The following is a 24505-nucleotide window of genomic DNA, read 5'->3' as shown; positions in this document are numbered from 1 at the left end:
ATTTCGTTTGACATTGTCTGCCTCTCTCACCCATGTCTTAGACTTTTGCCTTGATAGGAGTGAGGGCTTCTCCTACCTCCTGCCTCTTACTAAATGCCCTACAGGAGGGTCCTAACATTATCTCCTGAGAATTACACTTGTGCTTTCTATTTTCAGCAGATCTGTTTTTCCCCTAGAAACCTTTTATTTAAGGTATACAAACTTCATGCATTTAGTAAATAGCAATATAGTGATCCTTCCCACTGTACCAGCCCTCCCACCCTTTGGGCGATGTCTAGATTTGGGTTAAAATCAGGACCTGACCTGCTTCCTGCAAGAAGAGGGCAAGGTTATTTGGTGCTAGCATTGACAATGTAACTCTTCAAGAATGGAATTTGTTCTTTACCCAAGGCTTCAAATCATGTTATTTCACTTCCATGGAGATTTTTATGTCAGCTTTATCACCTGTTCCCATTACAATCATTTATATATTTAGAAATCACTGCTTTGAGTTGACTTTGGGCTACTTGCACATTGTCAGTGTGCACGGTGAGCAGCCGAGTGTTGCTGATGACTGACGCCATGAGAAACCCAGGCCTCCCCTTCCTGTCTCTGCAGAACTGAAGCACGAGATTCATGTCTGGCGCCTGACTGCACAGCGCATCAGCCCAGCCAGCCGGGAGGAGACAGCGGTGCGAGGCCTGTTGATGCGGAAGGTGCTGGCACTGGAGCGCTTGCTGGCACGGAGGCTGCACACCTTCAACAGGTACCAAGTGGGACACTCCTGGGGTCACACTTGATTTACGGCAGTGGTTCTCATCTTTAGTGGTTACGTTTAATGAAGGAATCGCATGAACAGCCTATTATTCCACGGATACCTTAAAAGTGTCTGAATGCTATACAACACACCAATGAAGTGAGCTACAGTGATTATTCTTCAGAGCATTTCCTAGCGTTATAAAATCATGACACTACTCATGTAGTTTTTAGGTGTCACACAATGTGCTAATTCTTTCATAGTGCATTGGGTTATTTAACTCTCACTTAACTCTGCATGTTGTATCATGGCATTAGTGTAGTTTAAGGCATGAACACAGAGACTTGGAGAGTTTGAACAACTTTCCCAGGGTTAAATAGCTTGGTAATGATGCTAGGGACCGAACTCACACTACTGGGCCTCCCACATTTTAAATAAAAACAATTAACATAACAAATGTGACAACATATTATCCTCCTAGTTGATTTTCAGGCATCTCAAATATTACCATATTACCTAAACCCTCTGAATTCATTTCCTGGTATTCATTTTTAGTCCAAACTGAGGCTTAGATAGTAACCACGAGTTTGGTGAGTTGTTTCTCCTCATTACCGTAAGGTGATGAGTTCTAGTCTGACACCAATCTAGAAGCTCTGGCAGGAAAAGCAGGAACTCAGCAGCCCCTAAGGGATGTTGGTGCATTCCTACAACTGAGCTGGGGGTGGGTAGAGATGAGAAGTCTAACACGTATCCTTGTGAATGAGCTTGAGGCTGGTCTTGCATGATGCAAGTCGTTGGGAACAGCTGACACATGATGGCTCAGCCTGCATGGCTTCTTGAGGGCTGGTCTGTTAGTAGAAGAAAACGCCATAGGCAAGCCCTCAGATAAGCCCAGAGTGCAGAGATGCAGCTCAGGGTGAAGTACTGTCTCAGCAGCACCAGCCTCATCCCCAACCCAGCACCCACCTCCACCCAGTGATGCTGGAGAAGCAGAACCTATGATCCACAAGCTAAAGGAGGTCCTGAGTTGAAGATTGGGGGCAGAGAATCCAACTTTATTGTTGTAAATTTTTTTATTGGAGGGAGAGGGGGAGGGTGGGAGAGAGAGAGAGAGAACTAGCTAGCTTCCATCTCTCCCCCACAGTTCACAATGGCCAGGACTAGGCTGGGCCAAATCCAGGAGTCAGGAACTCAACCCAGGATTCTCACATGGGTATCAGAAACCCAATTATTTGAGCCATCACCTGCTGCCTCCCAGGGTCTGTGCTCACAGGACACTGGAGTCAGGAGCTGGAATTGAGTATCAATCCCATTCACTCTGATTTGAGACATGGGTGTTCCATAAATCCAAGCCTGACCAACTTTAAAAACCAGCATAGATATTGAAAGAGACAATTTTCATAAATTAAAGATGCAGAAATAAACCATCCTTGCACGGGGTGATCTCAGGCTCACAGTTGTGAAGAAACACGTGCCCTTGGAGAGTAACCAAGTTCCTATCAGCTGATCCTGTGCTGGTGGCAGATAAAGACATGGAGGCCATGCATTCACTGAGGAGCAGATGGCAATGAGGGTCATCGAGGAAAGTGCTAGTGTTTTTTTTTTTACAGGCAGCGTAGACAGTGAGAGAGAGAGACAGAGAGAAAGGTCTTCCTTTTCCGGTGGTTCACCCCCTAATGGCTGCTGCGGCCGGTGCACCATGCTGATCCATAGCCAGGAGCCAGGTGCTTCTCCTGGTCTCCCATTCGGGTGCAGGGCCCAAGGACCTGGGCCAGCCTCCACTGCACTCCCGGGCCACAGCAGAGAGCTGGACTGGAAGAGGGGAAACCGGGACAGAATCCAGTGCCCCAACCGGGACTAGAACATGGGGTGCTGGCACCACAGGTGGAGGATTAGCCTATTGAGCCGTGGCACCGACTGGAAAGTGCTAGTTCTGCAGGTCTTGCTTCCGGTTTCCTTCTAAAAACTTTCCTCAGAATCACTCAAACGGGTCTACTGTGATTTCCCATAGACCCAATGGTGTGGTCAGCTTGATTTTAATCTTGTGCTATGTGACTAAAACTACATTTTCCTCTGTGCAGTGCTTTTCCCTGATTGGTGTAGGAGAAAATGAACCAGAAAAGGTTGGCTAAGTTGCAAAGATGAATAGGAAAGACAAAAGGGTGGTACAGGATGGGGTGGGGTCCGGGGGAGGGTGCTAGGACCCTCAGTGGTTACAACTAACTCCTAAGGCAAAAGCCATTTCTGCTACAGGTACATGGTCCTTATTTTGGAAACAAGAAATTCAGAAAGTAGGAAGTATACAGAAGAAAATACAGGTGGTTTGCAGCCATTCCTCTTGCTTGTCTGTTGGCACAAGAAAGAATGAAATGTTCTTCATGTTGGTCCCTGTGCTCACACTGGTCATGCTGAGTAGTCAGTGTTGTGAGTGACAGAGTCATTAGGGCACACACACACACATGCACAGAGAGAGAGAGAGAGAGGTGCGAAGGCATTTAGTAGGGAAATTACCTCTTGTGATTATGGAGACTGAGAAGATCCACAATGGACTGCCTGCAAGCTAGAGACCTTAGGATGCTGGTAGCTTTGCTCAGTCTGTGTCTGAAAGGAAATGGAGGTGTAACTCAGTCTAATTCCACAGGCCTGGGAACCCTAGGGGCTACTGTTGTAAGTCCCAGAGCCCAGAGTCCAGAGATCCTGGAGTTCTGGTATCTCAGAAGAGGAGAGGAACATGCATCCATATCTCAGAGATGGACATATTCACTCCTTCTGTGTTTTCGTCCCCTCCAGCCTCAGCCAGTTGAATAGTGGCCATCTACACTGCAGGTCAACCTTCCCCTCTGGTTCACTTAGTCTCAAGCTGCTGTCCCCTGGAAACAGCCTCACAGGTGCACCCCTAGTCTCTTGATTCCAGGTGTTCCTTAATCCACTCAGGTGGACCCCCAGAATTAACTATCCCACACATGCATATTCACACACACTTATTCAACATTTGGATCATTTCCTGTGAGAATCCTCATTGGAAGTAAAGCTTGGTCATATTTCCTAATTTACAAAGCAAACTCTCTGGTCACCTTCTGTCTCCAATTGTGCCGCTTATGTGTCTGTGCCAGACTCAGAGTGTTGTTGACTGCTGCCCTGTCAGTCTTACTGCTCAGTACAACTGGGGAAATAATGAGTCTGTCCTGTTCTCTTTTAGGCAAATCTCACAGGAAGACAAAAATTGGGAGACCAATATCCAGGAGCTGCAAAAAAAGGTATTGTGGTTTCTTTTCTCTGGGATGTCTAGGATTTATCTCTGGAAGAAGAGAACAATGTATTCATTTTCTTTACCTCCTTTGAAGTTAATACCTGAAGCTATTTCTCTTTTTATTCCTGTAGCTATAGAAGTGACAGAATTTGTTTCTATGAGTTAATGGGGAAAACATGACATGGTAGCTATATTCTGCCAGAAAATTGAGACATTAACGTATTTTATGCCCTTTAAGATGCCCCCAAAGTGTGCTCTGGAGAGACACCCAGAGGCCCACCTAGCCAGTGTGCTGGTGCCTGAGGCTCCCCAGCCTTCTGACTCTGAAAGGCAGTCTCCAGTTCCTGTGTTGTGCAGAGGAGACAGCTGGGACTGGTGAGATGTGATAGAATAGCATCAGGGACAGACACAGGATGCATGGAGTCATGCCATAACAGGCTGAGTTCTGGGACAGAATTCGTTATTTTTGAAGATTTATTTATTTGAAAGGTAGAGTCACACACACACACACACACACATGCAGAGCACACTTCCATATCCTATAGTGGTTTACTCCCCAAATGCTTGCAATGTCTGGGCCTGGGTCAGATCAAAGCCAGAACCAGGAAATCCATTCCAGTTTCATACATGGATGGTAGGGACCCAAATACTTGGGCCATCATCTGCTGCCTCCCAGGTGTATCAGCAGAAAGCTAGACTGGAAGTGGAGTAGCTGGGACTTGGGCCAGGCACTCGGACATAATACATGGGTGTCCTAAGTTATATATAAATTATATAAATTTCTGGGCCACAATGTTCACGTTCAGAGCTCATTTTGGATTTCTCTACTCATTTCCTGCCATTGCACACTTTTTCAGCCCAGCTGTGGGGATCTAAGCCTCACACCCCTCAGCAGAGAACTCCCCTTCAGATCTGCTAGGATTCATGTGAAATTCCATGGAATTTCCAATCCAGGTGGTTTCTTTTCCACAGAGAGATTGACCACCTACTGTCTCATTATGCTTGGCACATTTTGTTCTTGGCTAAAAGAGATTCAGACATTGGAGTCTTGGTAGGCAATGTGTTGTTTTGGGAGTTTGGATTTGTGAACTCTCTTCCCAGTCTTCGTCCCACGCAGATGGTCAGGGTTGAGTGAGAAGGGGAAGCTATGATACCATTCTGGGCCCCAAGTTTATAGGAACCCAGCGTACCTTGCTAGACCGTGCTGTTTTGGCTACAAGTTAGAGAGACTGAGTACCTCTCTGTGAACTGGTGGTCAAGGATTGGGATGAAATAGAAGGTGAAGCAACGGGCTTGGCAATATCTGTTTCTTGCATTGAAGAATTCCTTCTGAAATAAGCCTACATGGCCAAAAAGCATCTGATGCCCAGTCAGACACCCAAGGGCAACACCACTTGCTCCAGCTGCATGACACTGGCTCCTTCTTAGGCTTGCCCGATCCTCCACCTCCACTCTTTGAACTGGCTATGGTCATACTGACTTTGCTGTGGTTGATGTGACCTAGGGAAGGTTTGTCGTGATTCCCTGTGTACTTAGTGGGAGTCCATATTGATTTCCTCTGAGAACTTCAGGTTTTTCCCCCTGCTCTGTTCCTTTATTCTTAATTCTTCATCACAAAATCATGTTGAAAAGTCAGCCTTCCTTGGACGTGGGAAAGGAGAGGTGAGTGGGGGCAAGCTGCTTATATTTTTGATGGCAGCAGCCTGTGTGAACAGAAATTCATGAGGAAAAATGATCTACCTCTACATACATATATTTGTATGTCTGCACTTATTATATCTGTGTCTCTCTGTTTATATTTAGATATACATCTGTATAAATCTATAGACATCAGCAAGCACAGATGTCTACAGTCAGCCCTCTGTATCCACGGGTTCTGCACCTGCCAGTTCAACCACTGGGACTGAAAAAATTTGAAAAAATTTGTCTGTATTGAATATGTACATATTAAGAGAATAGCAACTATTTACATAACAATGACATAATTTTAGGTGTTATAAGATAACTAGGGATGATTTAAATTATATAGGAGAATGCGTATATGTTATATGCAACTACTACATTTTAGAAAAGGGGCTTGATCATCTGTGGATTTTGTTATCTGTGGGTGATTCTGAAAATGTGAGGGACAGCTATATTTCTATTTAAATATAGATGGATTAGACAGACAGGTGTGCTGGCCAGGGATGACACATTTAACAAAATACCTGGTGCAGTGGTTGGGACAGATGGTGGAGCTTGGTTGCATACGGTGACTCAGTAGAGTAGGCCAAGCTGGCCCTTGTCTGTGCTCCCTGGCCCTGGCCCCACAGGTACACCCTCACTGAGAAGAACACCTAGTCCTGCCCTGTGACTCCAAGGTTAATAAAAGCATTGCAGATTCCCAAGGGTGTCACCCCAGTGGTTAGGGGGCATCACCCATACTCTGAGGCCCTCATGAATGTTAATGAAAGAATATGGTGAGAGCCTTATCAGGGGTCATGGTCTTGCAAGAACATGTTAACCTCAAGACCACAGGCTTTGCTTGATAGGAAAGTTGAACAGGAAGATTGTAACCACCCAAGCACCTGTTGAAGTGCTTGTGTCTTTTTTTTTTTTTAAAGATATATTTGAAAAAGTTACAGAGAGGCGGAGGCAGAGAGAGATAGGTATTTCATCTCCTGGTTCACTCCCCAAATGGCCGCAACAGCCAATCTGATCCAAAGCCAGGAGCCAGGAGCTTCATCCAGATCTCCTACATGGGTACAGGGCCCAAAGTCTTGGGCTATTTTCTATTGCTTTCCCAGGCCATAACAGAGAGCTGGATCTGGAGAGGAGCAGCTGGGACTAGAACCAGCACCCATATGGTATGCTGGCACTGGCAGGCAGCAGCCTTACCCACTATGCCACAGCACTGGCCCCAGTGCTTGAATGGCAAGGTCCTTGGAGGTGATTTGTCACCCTCCCACCAGACACTGGGGTAGGGCTGGAACAGCTTAACACTTTCTGTGTTAAATTGAGAATCCGATGTTGTATAAAAGAACCATTGCTTTTTATGTCTATTGTGTTTATTTTTCAAAACAATTTTGAATGGGACAATCCTGACTCTACAATTTTCTTTCTAACACGGTACCTGGTTATCTTATTTCAAGTTCAAGATCTTCTATCTTTCATTATAAGGAGAAAACTGCAGCAATTCAAGTCATGTAGGATTGTGAACACAATGCAGGAATCACGGTGCACTGAGTAAATAGATGTGTTTTCCTCTCACAGCATAGGATATCAGACCGGATTCTGCTTGTCAAATGCCTGACAGTGCTGGGATTTGTTATCTTCACGTTCTTCCTCAATTCATTTGTCCCTGGCATTCATCTTGATCTAGGTGAGTCTAATTTGCTGCTAGTTTTTGTTGTTAGGCTTTGCAATTGATATCCTAGTCTGGAGGGAAGACTTCAAAGCAGATGCCCATACACTCACTGTACCTATAAGCAGCAATGAGGTAAGGATGTTGGAGAGGGCAGAGACAGCTGGTGGGCAAAAGCCTGTTTGTGCTACTTCGTTTGATAATGGAGATAGATTGAGAGTTCCAGTTTCTGCCAACTTGGGGCCCAGGTCCTTAGTGCCTCCAGCATTTAACCCTAGAGAGATACAGAGCAGGGACTGTCATCTCTATTATACTTGTTAGCCATCTCTTTAAACTGTTCCTTGAGGAGACGGGAAGGTTTGTTAGCAAAGCCAGTTCTGCTTTCCCTGCAGATCCACAGCTCAAGGTGATGACTAAATGAGAGACTCTGGAAGGGCCGGAGAGTTACATGTGCTCTGTGCAGGCCCACTCTCCTTACTGGACTGGGAAGCCATTTTCTCTGTGCAGCAAAACCCGTTCTCCCACCTTCTCATAGGTCCCTTCTGTGGCTTCAACCACACCCCAGCTCTCAGACCGCTACACTCTCCCTGGACTTGTGTTGGGGATGGAGACCCTTCCCCACTTGAGAACATAGCTCCCTTTCAGATTGAGCTTGCTAACACACTTTTCATGAACATTATTCATCTTCTGTAGAAATTTCCTACCTCCAATAGTGTCATTATTTAAAACAAAGTGACAGAAAATCCCTTCCAAACGCCTCCCTCATGAAAGCACAGGTTAATGAGAAAGATAAATTTGAGGAGGTATCAGGAAGTCTTTTCTTTAACCAAAGCTTTACCCATGGTTTTGTTCAAAAGTGAACTCTCCTAATATCTATATCTTATTTTATAAATGTTTGATTTATGACGACTTTCAAAAAATTTACCTGCTGTAGAAAGAAAAGGCTCTGAACCTTGTAAAACAGATGAATTTGCAGCCAGCGTCAGTTATTCACATAACATCACTGTCGGGTTTCTAGCTTTCATTAGAAATCTTTAGTAGTCAGTTTCCATTTTCTGTCATATAAAATAAAACCATATTTCCAAATTCTCACATACAGCACATGATATACCTGTTTTGGACTGGTTGTCCACCTTTCTATCACACATTTGCAGTCTCTCAGAGTTCATTTCCATTAATAATCTCAAATCCAATTTGCCAGGTGGCCTAGGCTTGACTCTGAGCTGACAGGTGTTTTTAGCTACACCTGAGAGCTGATCCACATGGAATCTCAATGAAGTAATAGAGAATGCCAAAGCTAGACTGGCAACAATGTCATGCACTTCCCTTGCTTTTTATGGATTATATCTAGAAGCTGTTGCAGTGTAATTATTTTTAATTATACTCAGACAAAACATAATTTTAGCATTACAAGTCTTTAATCTGCACAAGAATGTTAAATGGCAACTACTGGTAATTTAACAAATATAATAAAACTAATGTTTTGTGAGAAGAAGTGTCCCATTAGAGGATTCTTTTGGATGTTCACAGATTATTTTGTTTCTAATTTTATTTGAGATTCTACTTTAAAAGAACAGAGCAGTCATTTTAAAAACTAAAAATATGACATTTTATGAACAATCTTGCTAGCACTTAGCAGTAATCCTTGCATAAAGAACACTAATTTTAAAACCTAATGTCAGTCTTTAAATATGTGGACTTAAATCTTGATTACAGTGAAGCTTCATTTTAGCCTTTGAAGTTTATGCTTTTAATAAAGATGTGTCATTTCTTTCTTTGTGTTTGTTGCATCTGTGATTGTATCTTTTCTGTTTTTAAATCTTGCTCTGTTTCCAGTTAGAGTTTGTGTACCCATGGTTTTATCTGGGGATTCTGGAGTATATAATCCATGCATTTGCATATTTTTCATGATATTAGATTGAATAGGAGAGATTTGGTTAGCATGTATTTTAATAGAATACAGTTTCCTTAGAATTACAGTAACTCTTCTGATAACAGGAGCAAAATAGATGCAGGATCTTTCCAGGGCTTCAGTCAATAGAGAATGTGATCATTTGTCTTTAGTAAAATTCTGTTTTGAATGTAGCCCACTTTGTAAGATGAGTTTCTATATTGTGATTCTACAAGGTAACATTACAAGACCAAATTACATCATGTAATGTGTGACATATGCCACAACAGGATGTCCAATGACACAGGTGATGTCATATTATACTATGCATCAAATAATACAAAATGACATTGTATAAACGTAATATCAAAATACAAAGTAATAACATAGAACATTTACATCATGTAAAACAACAGGGCTTCATGCCAAATGAAGTATATCGTAGCATGTTACATAATATAGCACAGTATATCACATGACATCATGTAATACAGTGCATAGCATGCAACACATGTGATATTATAAGACATAATGTAGTGTTATATAACACAAGGTGATATTATTTAAAAATGTGCATTATATTGCACAATGTGTCATCATTTAACACATTCCCTAAGATTCATAACCTAATCACATAATTGACTTTTCTCTTTATTTTTAAAATTAACATGGGCCCAAATTGCCTTTTCTTTTGCATGAAATTTCTATGAATTTTAGCACATAGGTAGGTATATGTAACCTCCACTACAATCAGAATGCAGAATACAGAGTTAGAGCACCAAAAATCCCTTCCTTGTGCTCTCCCTTTGTGATCACTCCCTCTGCTTCCAGTCCTGGCAAGAACAGGTTATTCCCCATCACCATAATTTTGTCTTCGAGAACATCATATCTATGATTGTAGCAACTTTTTGAGATTGGTTTCTCTAATAGCATAATGGCTTCCAGATTCACCCAGGTTGCTGTGTGTACCAACAGTTTGTTCCTTCTTTTGCGAAGTACCGTTCCATGTCATGGATGTGTTTGTTTGCTTTGACCCATTTTGCTATTGAAGAACATTTGGGCTGCTTCCAGGTTTTGGTGATTGTGAGTTCAGGAACTGCTGGCTTATATAGTGGGTTTATTTTTAACTTTAAAAGAAACTGTCACACCATTTTCCAGAGGGACTTTGTCACTTCACATTGCCACAGCAGTGCACAGGAGGCCCAACTACACCACATTGTTGTCAGCACTTGGCGCAGTCAGACTCACTCTCCTGCACCCCACAGAGCCTGTATATACCTTCAGTATAGAACTTATTTGCAGCCAGCACCGCGGCTCACTAGGCTAATCCTCCACCTGCGGCACCAGTACCCCGGGTTCTAGTTCCGGTTGGGGTGCTGGATTCTGTCCCAGCTGCTCCTCTTCCAGTCCAGCTCTCTGCTGTGGCCCGGGAAGGCAGTGGAGGATGGCCCAAGTGCTTGGGCCCTGCACCCGCATGAGAGACCAGGAGGAAGCACCTGGCTCCTGGCTTCGGATCGATGCAGCGCACTGGCCGTAGTGGCCATTTGGGGGGTGAACCAATGGAAGGAAGACCTTTCTCTCTGTCCTCTCTGTCTCTCTCTCTCTCACTGTCTAACTGTGCCTGTCAAAAAAAAAAAAAAAAAAAAGAACTTATATGTTATTTTCATCCTTTCTCCTCAGTCCCCTGACCTCTTCATGCCCAAGTACACTTAAGAGCGTTCTGTGTGTTCTCATCTTCTCAGTGCCTTGTGTTGACACCTGACGTATTGCACATACAAGGTATAGGCTTACAGAATGCATGGACACATTTCTCATTGACTCCTATAGATTCCAGCTTAATTTTTGTGAGGATTTCATATGTGGTTGACTCAGGTTGGGTTCTTCAGAAAGGAAACCCCAAGGTAAAAGCTGATGTGTGAGTTATTCAATGGGGAGTATTCTCCTAGGGAAGAGAGGTAAGAAATTAGAAGGCAGAATAGCAAAGGCAGTGAGCCAAAATAAGGCTTCATCCATGTGCTGACCACTATTAGGGACCACTGGTTACTCCATTCCATTGGATTGTCGAGAACTGTCTATTGGGTTTAGTGGGAGAAAGAGGCAATGTATACCCATTGGCTTTATTACCGAGGAGACTGGAACTCTATCCAGGTACTTGGGCCAATTTCTACTGCTTTCCCAGGTACATTAGCAGTGAGCTGGATTGGAAGTTGGGCAGCTGGGACTCTATCTGGCACCCATATGGGATGCCAGTACTGCAGGTGACAGTTCTACGTATTATGTCACAGTGCTGATCCCCCTCATTTTTATTTAAAAATTTATTTATTCAAAAGTCAGAATTTCATAGACACACACACACACAGACACTCATACACACACAGAGAGGGGTCTTCTATCTTCTGGTTCCTTCCCAAATGGCCTCAATGGCTGAGGGTTATGCCAAGCTGAAGGCAGGAGCCTGAAACTTCATCTGGGCCTCCCACATGGGTGGTAGGGGCCCAAGTATTTGGGCCATCTTGAGCTGCTTTCCCAAGCACATTAGCAGGGAGTTAGGTCAGAAATGGAGCAGCCAGGATTTGAACCAGTGCTCATATGGGATGCCAGTGTTGCAGGCAATGGTTTAAACCACTGCACCACAACACTGGCCGCTGATCCCTTTTTTTATATTAAATAGGTATTTTTGTATGCATTTTGATTCCCTATTGCTGTAGTTTTTGAGTTATTTTCTTAGTGCTTGTCCTGAGAATTGCAATGAGCATTTTATTTTTGTAACAACCTAGTTCAGATTAATACCAACTTAGTTTGAAGCATATAAAAGAACTTCTTGTTACTTAGCTCTGTTCTCTCCTTGCTTTTTGTGCCATTATTGTCACAATTTAATTTTTATACCAGTTATTTCTACCAATCCAGTTTTGTAATTATTACTTTATGCTGTCATTTTAAATCAAATGAATATTACAAACAAAATTACAGTTATATTCTTTTATTGTAGAAATGCTTTTATCAGTGCACTGTATTTCTTCATGTAAATTTGAGTTACTGTCCAAAGTCTGTTCATTTCAGCTTCAAAGACTTCTTTAAGTATTTCTTTTATGAAAGGAATGTTGGCAGTGAATTTTCTTAGTTTTTGTCTTGGAAATATCATTTTTTCTTTGTTCTTGAGGATAGTTTTATTGGATGTAGAATTTTTGGTTGATGGTCTTATTTTGTTCTACTTGGTGTGTGTCATCCCACTTGCAGCTATGGTTTTGATTAGAAGCTGTGTGTTAATTTTATTGAGGATCTGTAATACATCATGGATTGCTTCTTTTTTTTTTCAAAGATTTATTTATTTATTTGAAAGAGTCACACAGAGAGGAAACGCAGAGAGAGCGAGAGAGAGAGAGAGAGAAAGAGAGAGCGAGAGAGCGAGAGAGAGAGAGAGAGAGAGGTCTTCCATCTGATGGTTCACTCCTCAGATGGCCGCAACAGCCAGAGCTGCGCTGATCCGAAGCCAGGAGCCAGGAACTTCCTCCTGGTTTCCCACGAGGGTGCAGGGGCCCAAGGACTTGGACCATCTTCTACTGCTTTCCTAGGCCATAGCAGAGAGCTGGGCAGGAAGTGGAGCAGCCAGGTCTCGAACTGGCACCCATATGGGATGTTGGTGCTTCAGGCCGGGGCATTAACCCACTGCACCACAGTGCCAGCCCCATGGATTGCTTCTTTCACTGCTTCAGGATTATCTCTTTGTCTTTTGGTAGCTTAATTACGATGTGCCTGGGTGTTGATCTCTTTGAGTTTATTCTGGTTAGGATACATTGAGCTTCTTGGATTTTGATATTTATGTTTTCATCACATTTTAAATGTTTTTGGTTATTATTTTTTTAAATATTCTTTCTTCCCTTCTTGCCCTTTCCTTATCATTTAGGACTTCTCATGTCTATGTTAATATACTTTATGATTCCCTAAATATCTCAGAGGGCATTTTTCTTTATTCTTTTTCCTTTCTTTTTTTTTCTCAGACTAGAACTTGTTGTTCTTAATAATTTCATCTGCATTTTCTTGTACTGTGGCAAGATTTTGGTTAATGTGTAGAGTTCCAAAAAAGTTGAGCTTGACAACTTCTGCTAGTGTTCTCATTGCTTTTATGGAGGAGTAGATTTTTTGATTCCAAACTTTGCTGTTCATGTTGACATCATTCCATGGATGAGTTTTGTAGTGACTGTAATTGGAGAAATTTGTTGTTTATCAGCAAAACTGCTTTCTTTCCTGAGACGTGATTTTTGTGCATTTATCATTGATGACAGCATCATGGCAACATCTCTCCTTGGAGGCTCTTGTGAAGATTGGTCTTCCAGATAACCTAGTAGGAAAATGGCCAAGAGAGGACGAAAATTTCAAGAAAGGAATGCATGGTTTTATAGTCCAAATCTTCCCTTTCAGTGAAGAAGAGAAGCTGGCTTCTGTGGGAGAGTGCTGGGGACTAGAGAGGCAGAGTGCTTACCAGGGCTGAGTACATAGCACTTTCTGTGGCTTCTCAGTGGATGCAGGTGAGACCCCCTCACATGCACGCACATGCACACACACACACACACACGCACACGCACACACACATCTTCCTCCTTCTTCAAAATCATCTTGTGCCTTTTTTTAACAGTTGGATCTCCAAGGATCTGCTGTAAAGATTTATTTATTTTTATTTATTTATTTATTTTTTACTGAATAGCATACAGATCTGTTTTCTTGTCTCTTGGCAATTTTAACTATGATTTACAATAACTATAACCTTATTTTGTGATAAAAGTAATTTTCCACTGACTCCAGAACATCTACCTGTACCATTTTGATTGAGCCATACTTCTTGAATGTCTTGAAGACATTGCGATATGAAGGTGAGGAAGGCCATTCTTCTGTAGTTGTTTAAAACCACAACTTTGACAGGAACCTAGTGAGGCGAGGTAGTTGATGTTTTTGCTCTTATTTTCCAGTCATGAATATTTTTATTAGTTCCAGCATATTTTGAGTAATGCAGCTGATATCCTCTATTGAACACACAAGTCAATGAATTTGGGATAGAACAAACGATTTAATAACTGTTCCTCCTTTCATTTTTATTGAAAATGGCTTGAATCACATTGGTTTTCACATTTTCCCATAGCGGTGAGGCTGCAAAGGTTTTTTAAGTGGGTAAAGGATTTTGAGAGAGAACTTTATCAGCCTTTAAAACATGGATTTTTGGAAATGTCAGTGGTTTATTTAAACAAAACTGTTTGTGGGTTACTTATGGGAAAGTAACGTGTTAGGCACACATTTCATTGAAATGAATTTTAAAATTTTCAAATCAAATGGTTACTACTTAGAATTTTCTCATTGGTCATTAATCTTGGTATTCTAAATTGTCTCAAGATACTGATAATTTTTAATACATTAATTATATTTTCCTCTGGCATTAGTAATAATGGAAGTCTTCACATTTACTATTGGAAACCAAATCTGAAGAACCCATTGCTACAGGTTTGTCAGAAGTATTAGTACCAAAACATTATTTCTTCAGGACTCTGATCTTTAACTTTGGATTCATAATATGAGAAAGTGCATTAAAATTTTCAACTGCTTTTCTGAAGCCATGCTGTGGTGGTTACGTTTTAATTCCTATTCATCAATAACATGGACAAGGTTTACATGGATCCTGTGAGATTCATGCTCTGGCCATTCATTTTTGATGTTTTTAGTCATAAGAGAACTGGTTTCTAAATGCTAATTTGTCAAATTAAGCTTTCCATTGTAATTGAGTGATATAGATAATTAGAAGAAAACTCAACAACTGAAAATATAACTGACCTATTTTTCCTTTCAGCACTTGCAAACACATAATATTGTTATTCAATCCTGTGAATTTGATATTTTCTTACGTCAGATACACCATGGTAGGACAGGTTATGTTGAGTAAAACATTTCCTGGCATCTTTCAGAAATTAACACAACAAAGGGCTTATTTGTTTGTTTATTTATTTATTTATGCTGACACTCTATGTCTAGTGCTGCTTAATGGGCACCCCTTTGGGTAGAAGAATCAGAATTTTGTGTTTCCACTCTAGCAATACAATTTTCAGGGTCACCTAGGCTGGGAAGAGATAATCAATAGAGCTGACAGCTGCCCTTACATGCCAGGCTAGGAAGGTGTGTCTCATTTGCTTGCAACTCAGTGGTCAGGTTGGTCTTGTGAATTTACCTAACTCTGTGGTTCTGGGAAACCTTCCTAGGTGTCCAGTAGGGGAGAAGAGTGAAAGATGTGAAAATCTGCTAGTGAACCACTACATAGAACACATCCTGAACATTCTAAAATATTTTGAGGGCTTCATATCATATTATATGCAGAATACTACACAGTGGCCAAGTGCAGGGTGACTACAGTCTGACTGGATGTAGGTGGGCCTGGAAGGCATCCATAAAACGTACATGATGTCAAGGAACCTGAAAAATGAGAGGGGGCAGTGCCAATGGCAAGGCTGTGCTCTCTAGGGGAAGCTGGATGATTTTCACAGGGTGAGGTTGATTTGTTGCGTAACTCCTGGGTCTCCATTCACAGGGGAGTGGTTTACTATGGTTATGCCATGTGAGACCCATGTGGTTCCAGGCAATAGTTTCTGCTCTACTGGAGCAACACACACACACACACACACACACACACCCTGCCACCACTACCAATAGCAACAATAACAACAAAAGGTCAAACATCCTGTCTTGGGGCTTAAATGTTGCCTTCTCTAAGGAAACTCAAGTGGTATGCATTCTGAGAATGTGCATCCCTTGTTTAATGCATGTGCAGGAGTTACTTGTTCACTCACTTCTTAATTTGAGTGTGTGTTTTTCCTATTTATCATAGGGAGAGTCACTGGAGATAAGATAGGTTTGCTACAGAGGAAAATAATCAATTTTCTAGTTTTACTGAAGAGAAGCTGGGAGTCACCTGGTTTAACAAGAAATGGGCCTGAAGTCTAGACTCTGCCACTTCTGTGCAGAAGTTTAGAGATGCTCCTCTCTTACATGAGAAGGCTAATGATTACCTTCTCCAACCTTCATGAGAACTTAAGTGGCCTTATCTGTGTAGGCAGGTGCGTACCCCCTTCCCCTCCATTATTGTTCCATATATTCCTCAAGATTAGTTTACCTACTTCCTCTCACATTCAATGACCTCTTCTATAAAATAGGAATCCTTCTGAGTATCTTCATCACATGTTATATCACTAAAAACATTGCCATGCCTCTCCAACTTCTTACACAGGACTTAAAAAGTACTAAGAGTAAAGACTAGGTTGATGACATCAACTACCTCCAAATTAGAACTTGTGTTTCTCAATACATTATTAAATGAATGAAAATGGAATCATAGAGTGAAAAAAAGATATGTAAAACATATCTATTGTTATATTTGAAAATTATATCAAAAATATAAAAGAATACCTACATATCAATAAGGGAAAGAATACTCAATAGAAAAAGTGGATAGGAATCCTGAATGGGTACTTCACAAAACAAGATATTGAATTTATGAAAATATTAATAAGCATATGAAAAGTTGCCTGACCTCTTAAGTTGTCAGTGAAAAATGAATTTAAATCACAGTGGAATGCTATTAGGTACCTACCTAAATGACTGAGATTAAAGACTGGAGGTCCCACATATTGAGATTATGAAGCACAACAGAAAGTGTCATACATTGTTGTTGCAATTGTACATTTGGATTGTGACTTTTGAAACTGACTTGGCAGAATCTAAAGACAATGCATATCTTCTACCACCAAATTTTGTTCTTAGTTATGTCCTAACAGAAATATGTGTGTGTGTGTATATATATATATATATATGTATGCCAAAGACATGTCTGAAAATGCTCATAGCTACACAATTTACAATAGCCCCAAACTGTAAACAACTCAAATATCCATCAGCATTGAAACAGACAATTTGTGGGATAATCATACAGTGATACAGATATAAAATGAATAAATTACTGCAACTGTTACCACATAACCAAATCTCACAAATGTTGAAAAAAAGAACAGGAAAGAGTTCATTCTATATGGTGCTTTAAAACATTTATTTTATTTGAAAGGCAGAGAGAGATAGAGAATAAGAGAGTGAGAGTGAACCTCCATTTTGACTTAAAGAGATTTCTCAAAAGAGGAGATCCAAATGATCAACAGACACATGAAAAAATGCTCAGGATTACTAGCCATCAAAGAAATGCGAATCAAAATCACAATGACATTTCACCTCACTCCAATTAGATGGCTTTTATACAGAAATCAACAAGCAACAAATGCTGGTGAGAATGTGAGGAAAAAGCTACGCTAATCTACTGTTGGTGGGAATGCAAACTAGGAAACTATGAAAGGCAGTTTGGAGAAACCTCAGAAATCTGAATCTAGTCCTATTATATGACCCAGCCATCCCACGTCTCAGAATTTACCCAAAGGAAATCAAATCAGCAAATAAAAAGATTCATCTGCACCTCCACGTTTATTGTAGCTCAATTCACAATAGCTAAGACATGGAATCAACCTAAATGCCCATCAACAGAAGACTGGATAAAGAATCTATGTGATATGTACACTATGGGATACTACACAGTGGTTAAAAAAACAAAATATAGTCATTTGCAGCGAAATGGATGAATCTGGAAAACATCATACTCAGTGAAATAAGCCAGTCCCAAAGGGACAAATCCCATCTTCATCCTGATCTGTGATAAGTAACAGAGCACTTAAAAGGAAACCTGTAGAAGTGAAACACACTACAAGAAACAATTACTTGAATAGCTCTGTTTTAACTGTCGAGGAACAGTTTATTATTTCATTTTATTTTTTATTTATTTATTTTTTTCTTCTTAATACCATTAGTTGAACTCTTTACTTAAGATAGAATTAGTCATAAGTGTATTAAGTCAATAGAAAATGGATCCCAGTTAAAAAGAAGAGTGGGAATAAGAGATAGAGAGCTGTACAGTTTGGCACACATTCCCATAGACTATAGGGTGAAGCTAAAAACTTGCCATGGGACTCCAAATCCCATTAAACTTGGTACTAATTCCATCTTACGTGATAAAGTGATCATATTAAGTGTGAAATTGATCATATAGATAAGATTAAGTATCAAAGGGATCACATAAATAAGACCAAGTGTCTGGTAATAACAATAGATGTAACTAAAAAGGAGAGAAAGTTCCAACAGGGGAACTGCCACACAGCAGACTCATAGAATGGCAATCACTTTAAGTAACACTCTGACCTCAGAATCAGTCCTTACAGCTTCCTGGTCTGGCTGAAAAGCCCAGGGGAGCATTTCAAGCATGAAAAGCCAAGACACTATTGCAAAAAATGTTCTACATGAAGGATCTCTGTCAGTTGAGTCCCCACTGGAAAAAAGGGGCGATCAAAGAAGGATGCACTTTTCTTTAAATGGAGTAGAGAACTTCCACTTTGCATATGGCCCAGTCTAACTACCAGTGGAGTTTGTGAATGCAAAAGGCTTCCATAGCCTTTGCAGCTCATATCAAGAGCCTTGGGTGGTCACTGACATCAAAAAATAAGATTGTTAGTTGTTACATCAACAACAGGAGTCACTGTGCACTTACTCCCCATGTAGGACCTGTGCCTTTAATGAGCTGTACTATGAGAAATAACTGTAAAACTTGCTCTCAATCTGTACTTTATACCTGGTGTGTGTGTGTGTGTGTGTGTATACGTGTGCGTGCCCAAATAGTTGAAATCTTTACTCAGTATAGAGTTGGTTTTCTGTATATAAAGTTAATTAAAAATGAATCTTAATGAAGAATGGAATGGGTGAGGGAGTAGGAGGTGGGATGGAGTGGGGCTGGGATGGTGGGAGTGGGGGGAGAACCACTATGTTCCTAGAAGCTGTACATATAAAATTTGTATTCATTGAATAAAAGCCTTCTAAAAATTATGAATAACTAATTCACAAAAACATGTATATGAATGAAATGGTCATTTTACTATTCAATTATTTTTATAGCTGTTCTCTATATTCCCACTAAACTAGGGTCTTTTTGCTTTTTATTTGTTAAAATTCTTATTTGGTGAAGTATGAAGCATTTTTACTACAATGTAAATTTAAAATATGTTATCTCAATAACAAAATGACAGAAAGAAAGGTAGAAGAAAGGAGGGTGTAAGGGAGGGAGGAAGGGAATATCATTATGTTAGACTTGTACCTATAAATCATATTAAATTTGTTAAAAATTAATTATAATTAAAAATATAAAAAAGCTTCATAGTTTCTGGTAATTTCTCACTATATTAAGTAAAGCACATTTTTGGAGAGACTTCAGATAAATAAAGCAGATTTATTTCAGAAGTAGTTGAAAACATTCCATCTAAAAAGTAAGCACATAATAGGAATCCAACTTGGTTTCATGGATGAAAATCCTTCAGGCTAGGGATTGAATCTGGTTTTGCTCTCTGTTAGCCCTATAGCATAAGGAAAACCAGTTCATCTTTTGGAAACTCAGTTTCCGCATGGGCTGAGTTGCTGAGAGGGGATTGGTGAGTTCCTGTACCAAGGAGGCTTCTCAGTGATTGATAGAAGCCCTTGCCCTATGTTCATCTGAATTGTATTGTCCAAGGCTTTAAGAATGGAGGGTGGGGTCAGAGGATCATTTAGCTCTTTGTTCTGCATTGATGCTTGGGATCCAGTTATCACAGGTTCTGCTTTATGGAATGGCGCAGCTCTTCGTCAGAGATTAATACCCACTCAAGGCAGGGTGGGGAATGGTTTGATGCTCCACAGGATAAAGACAGCTCAGGTAAGTGATGATTTCTCAATGGCACATTGTTAGAATTTGTAGGAGAATGGCAAGCTGGGGTTTGTGATGTTCCCATCAGTGGTTTGTTCCTTCTGACACACTATGAAAGAACCCACTACTTCATCCTTTATCACTGTCATGGAGGAGCTGGGAGCCAGCCCTGAGTGATAGCAGAATGGAACTTTGCTGATAGTGACCTGGGGGGGGGGGGCTGCATTACGAAATGTCACTTCCACTCCTCTGTGAAGGGCTTGCCAGGCGTTTTCCAGCAGGAATTGTGCACCAGCAGTGTGATTAGTGCTGCCAGCTCTGCAGGCAAGGTAATTAAAATTGAGGGAGAAATCGCACCTTTTCTGAAACAAGGTAGATCTTCATTCAGTTGTAGGTTACCGCCAGGGACTGTTCTGACAAGACAAAGCCTGTGAATATAGAAGCTGTTCTGATGCTAAACTGATGATTGCTGTGGCAGGGCTTTGGCTACACAAAAATTCAAGTCTCCAGAAACAACAGAGTAGGACTATAAAGAGAGTCCTTGAGAATGTCTAGCTTCCTGTCATGTCTGAAATTCCTTTGAGGATCATGTAAAATATCTTGTGTTTTTACTGACTCCCAGAGAGACATTCTTACTGTCATATTTTAGAGCAAACAATGAGATGCCATTTCTGACTGTAGAAAAGCACTAACCAGGAAAGGTACATTTGGTGCAATTTTTTCTTAGCAAGAATTTAGAAAAAAATGAGATTATGTGTCTTTAGGGGTGTTACCAAGGGATCAGCTGAGTGGATGTGATGGATCAGGTAAGCAAGTGCCTGTCTTCTGTACCGTGGCAGGTGCTTTGGAGCAAAGAAAAGTAACAAAGTCAGATCAGGCAGCAGAGCAACATGCATGGCAAAATCAGGCCGCTCCAGTTCCTTTGCTTAGAAAACCTCAGTGACTTTCCCTGTCTGACTCCAGAATGAGGCCCCAGCATCTTTCTTTGCATGCTATAAAGGCTTTATGCTAGATGACAACACACTTCCCAGATATGACACCTTCCTTCTTTTTTATTGTGATAAATTTATATATCATATAAAATTGTCATTTTAACAACTTTTGAGTGTACAAGTCAGTGGGTTCCATTATATTCACGACCCTGTATAACCTTCACCTCTGTCTCTGAAGTTTTTCATCACCTTAAGCAGAAACCCTTTACTCATTGAACAATAACTCCCCCTTCCTGCCCTCCTTCCCAGGCCCTGATAACCTTTAATCTACCTTCTGATTCTATGAATTTCCTAATTAGATATCTACATATTGTTTACCCATTCATTTGTTGATGGACACATGGATTGTATACATCTTTTGGTTGTTGCAAATAATGTAGTTATAAACAATGGTTTGCAAGTAACTCTTCAAGTCCTTGGTGGGTCATAGATAAATTTTATGTTTAGCTTTTTGACGAACTTTAAAACCATTTTCCACAGTAATTGTACCATTTTACATTCCTACCAGAATGTATGAGGGCTCCAATTTATACACATACTCATCAACATTTATTCTTATTTTTTATGTTAGGGTAGTCCTCCCTTATCCATGGGGATACATTCTAAGACCCATAGTGATTGCCTGAAATTGCAAATAGTACTGACTCATATATAGTAGTCACCTCTTACCCATGGTTTTGTTTTCTGTGGTTTCATTCACCTGCAGTTAATTGTGGTTTGAAAATATCAATGAAGAGCTCAAAAAACAAGCAAGCATGTTTTAATTTGTGTGACATTCCAAGTAGAGTGATAAAAACTGTGCCATCCTGTGCCATCATGCCTGGGATGTGAATGACCCTCTTGTTCAGTGTTATTTACACTGTATAGGATACCCATCCATTAGTCACAGAGTAACTGCCTCAGTTGTCAGACTAATGTGTCAGTATCACAGTGCTTGTGGTCAAGTAACCCTTACATAGCAGTCTAATACTACATCACAATGCCCACATCATTCACCTCCCTTCCTTTCATCACAGAGACATGATATCATCTCACATCATCACAAGAAGAGTACATTCAATGTAATAAGATATGTTGATTGGGAGGAGAGTGAACAAATAAATTATTATAGTACATTTTTATAATTTTTCTATTGTTTTTATAGGAAAAAATTATAAGCTGATATTTTACATAAAGGGCCTTTTAGAAAACAAGAATTAATCCTTTTATAAAGTCCAGTTAGCGTTCAATTTCCCTTTAATGGATAATGCTTTTATAGATGTTTTTAAGAAAACTTTCCTTAAACTAAAGTCAGAGATTTTTTTCCCTATATTTTATTCTAGAAATTTAGTTATAAGTTTTTCCTTTAGGCAGTGATCCATTTATGTTAATGATTAACAAACAGATCAAAGAAAAGTCTCTTTTATATATGTGTGTCCAGTTGTTTCAGCACCATTTGTAGAAAAGACTACTCTCTTTTTCACTGAACTGCCATTCAACTTTTGTTGAATCAACTGACCCTGAATGTGTGGGTCTATTTCTCATCTCTACTTTGATAAGTATGATGATCTCAATGCAATACCACACTGTTTTGCTGACTGTAGGTTTGTAAAAAATGTCTTAAAGTGAGATAATGTATTTTTTGACTTTGTTCTTCTCAACATTGTATTGGCTATTCTAGGTCCTTTGCATTCTTATATAAATTTTTTGAGAATAAATTTGTTACTTTATACACAAAATATTTCTGAGATTTCTACAAAGCATTCTTATAAAAAATTGAAGAAGGCATAAATGCATGAAGTTACAGACCATGTTCACAGGTCAGAAGATTCTGTAGTGTTAATACTTATACATATAGATATACACTCTTTGCCCCACTCCTAAAGGTATCCACATTCTGATTCCTGGTGTTGACACCTGTGTTTGTTATGTAGCAAAGTGACCTTGCATAGAGAGTTAAGTTTATAAAGCTTAAGAGGGAGATTTTCCTGGATTATTCAGGTAGGTCTAATGTAATCAAATGGGCCCTCAAAGATGGAAATGGAAAAAAGAACATTCTGTTGGATGTGTTTAAGAAGAGGCAGCAGAGATAGGAAGTGTGAGAGGGACTCAAGTCACCATTGCCTGCTTTGAAGATGGAGGAAGTGGTCATGAGCCACGGGATGTGGGTAACCTCTAGAAGCTGAGAGCATCTCTTGACTGGTTGCCAGCAAGGATGCAGGAACTTCAATATGACAGCTGATAGCAATTGAACTACTTCAGAATCCGGAATGAACAAGGAAACAGATTCTCTGCCAAAGCCTCCAGGATGGGCAGTAGCCCCGTCAACACCTCAGAATCTGCTTTATGAAACTCTAATCAGATACCTAATGTGGGCCGACCCTACTTTTGACTTATGAAAGCTATGGTATAATAACTAGTGTTATTTTAAGTCACTATGTTTGTGATAATATTTCATGGAAACTAGTATGCTTTTTAATCTATAGAATATAATGTCATCAAAGATCAGATTCTTGATATTAGCAATTTCATCTTCTCACTTTTTGTCCTCCTTCACATTGGCTAAAAGTATATCAATCTTACTGATATTCTCAAAGAACTAGGCTTTGGTATAATTTCTTTTCTGAACTATTTTTCTATTTTCCATTTTATTGATTCCTGCTCCAATCTTTATTGTTTCTATTTTTCTTACTTTGGATTTTATTTTCTCTACTTAATAAGAAGAAAACTGAGCAGACTAGTTCAACAAAAAACTTCATGAAACAAGATACATGGATGTAATCCTCCACCTTGCGGCGCCGGCACACCGGGTTCTAGTCCCGGTTGGGGCGCCGGATTCTGTCCCGGTTGCCCCTCTTCCAGGCCAGCTCTCTGCTATGGCCAGGGAGTGCAGTGGAGGATGGCCCAGGTGCTTGGGCCCTGCACCCCATGGGAGATCAGGAAAAGCACCTGGATCCTGGCTCCTGCCATCGGATCAGCGCGGTGCGCCGGCTGCAGCGGCGGCCATTGGAGGGTGATCCAATGGCAAAGGAAGACCTTTCTCTCTCTGTCTCTCTCTCTCTCACTGTCCACTCTGCCTGTAAAAAAAAAAAAAAAAAGATACATGGATGATAAATGTGTACATTAAAAGATACTCAGTAACATGAGTCATTAGGGAAACACACTTTGAAACCACTGTAGGAAACTCCATCTTCACAGCCATTGGTATGTCTAAAATCAAAAGGCTGACCAAGTCTTTATGAAAACATGAGAAAATTGAATTATCACACACTGCTGATATGATTTTTACAATGGTACAGCCATTTTAAAAAACAGCTCTGCAGTTCCTGAAAATAAATATTCTGTACAAAATTTCATAATACCTATCATATAATCCTACCAACCCATTCCTAGGAATTTACCCAAGGGAACTGAAAGCAAAAATTATACGTGATATAGTGTATTCATGTGCACTAGCTAACCTCTAGTCCAAATGTCCATCAGCAGGTGAATGGTGTGCACATCCTGGCATATCCATGC

At 40.4% G+C, this 24505-nt stretch overlaps 1 protein-coding gene across 1 annotated transcript in view; it reads left to right on the top strand.

Annotated features, from left to right (window-relative positions):
- OCA2 (OCA2 melanosomal transmembrane protein) overlaps positions 1 to 24505 on the top strand; it is a 369302-nt gene that overhangs the window by 169525 nt on the left and 175272 nt on the right. The window contains exons 16-18 of the mRNA XM_008269748.5: positions 598 to 745; positions 3936 to 3993; positions 7239 to 7347. Of these exons, the coding sequence (XP_008267970.2) occupies positions 598 to 745; positions 3936 to 3993; positions 7239 to 7347 (315 nt within the window). The remainder of the gene's footprint in view (positions 1 to 597; positions 746 to 3935; positions 3994 to 7238; positions 7348 to 24505) is intronic.

Source organism: Oryctolagus cuniculus, chromosome 12 (assembly GCF_051225735.1).
Source record: "Oryctolagus cuniculus isolate XC-2025 breed Fujian yellow rabbit chromosome 12, ASM5122573v1, whole genome shotgun sequence".
Taxonomy (NCBI): Eukaryota; Metazoa; Chordata; class Mammalia; order Lagomorpha; family Leporidae; genus Oryctolagus; species Oryctolagus cuniculus.
This window is presented reverse-complemented; position numbering and strand designations above follow the sequence as displayed.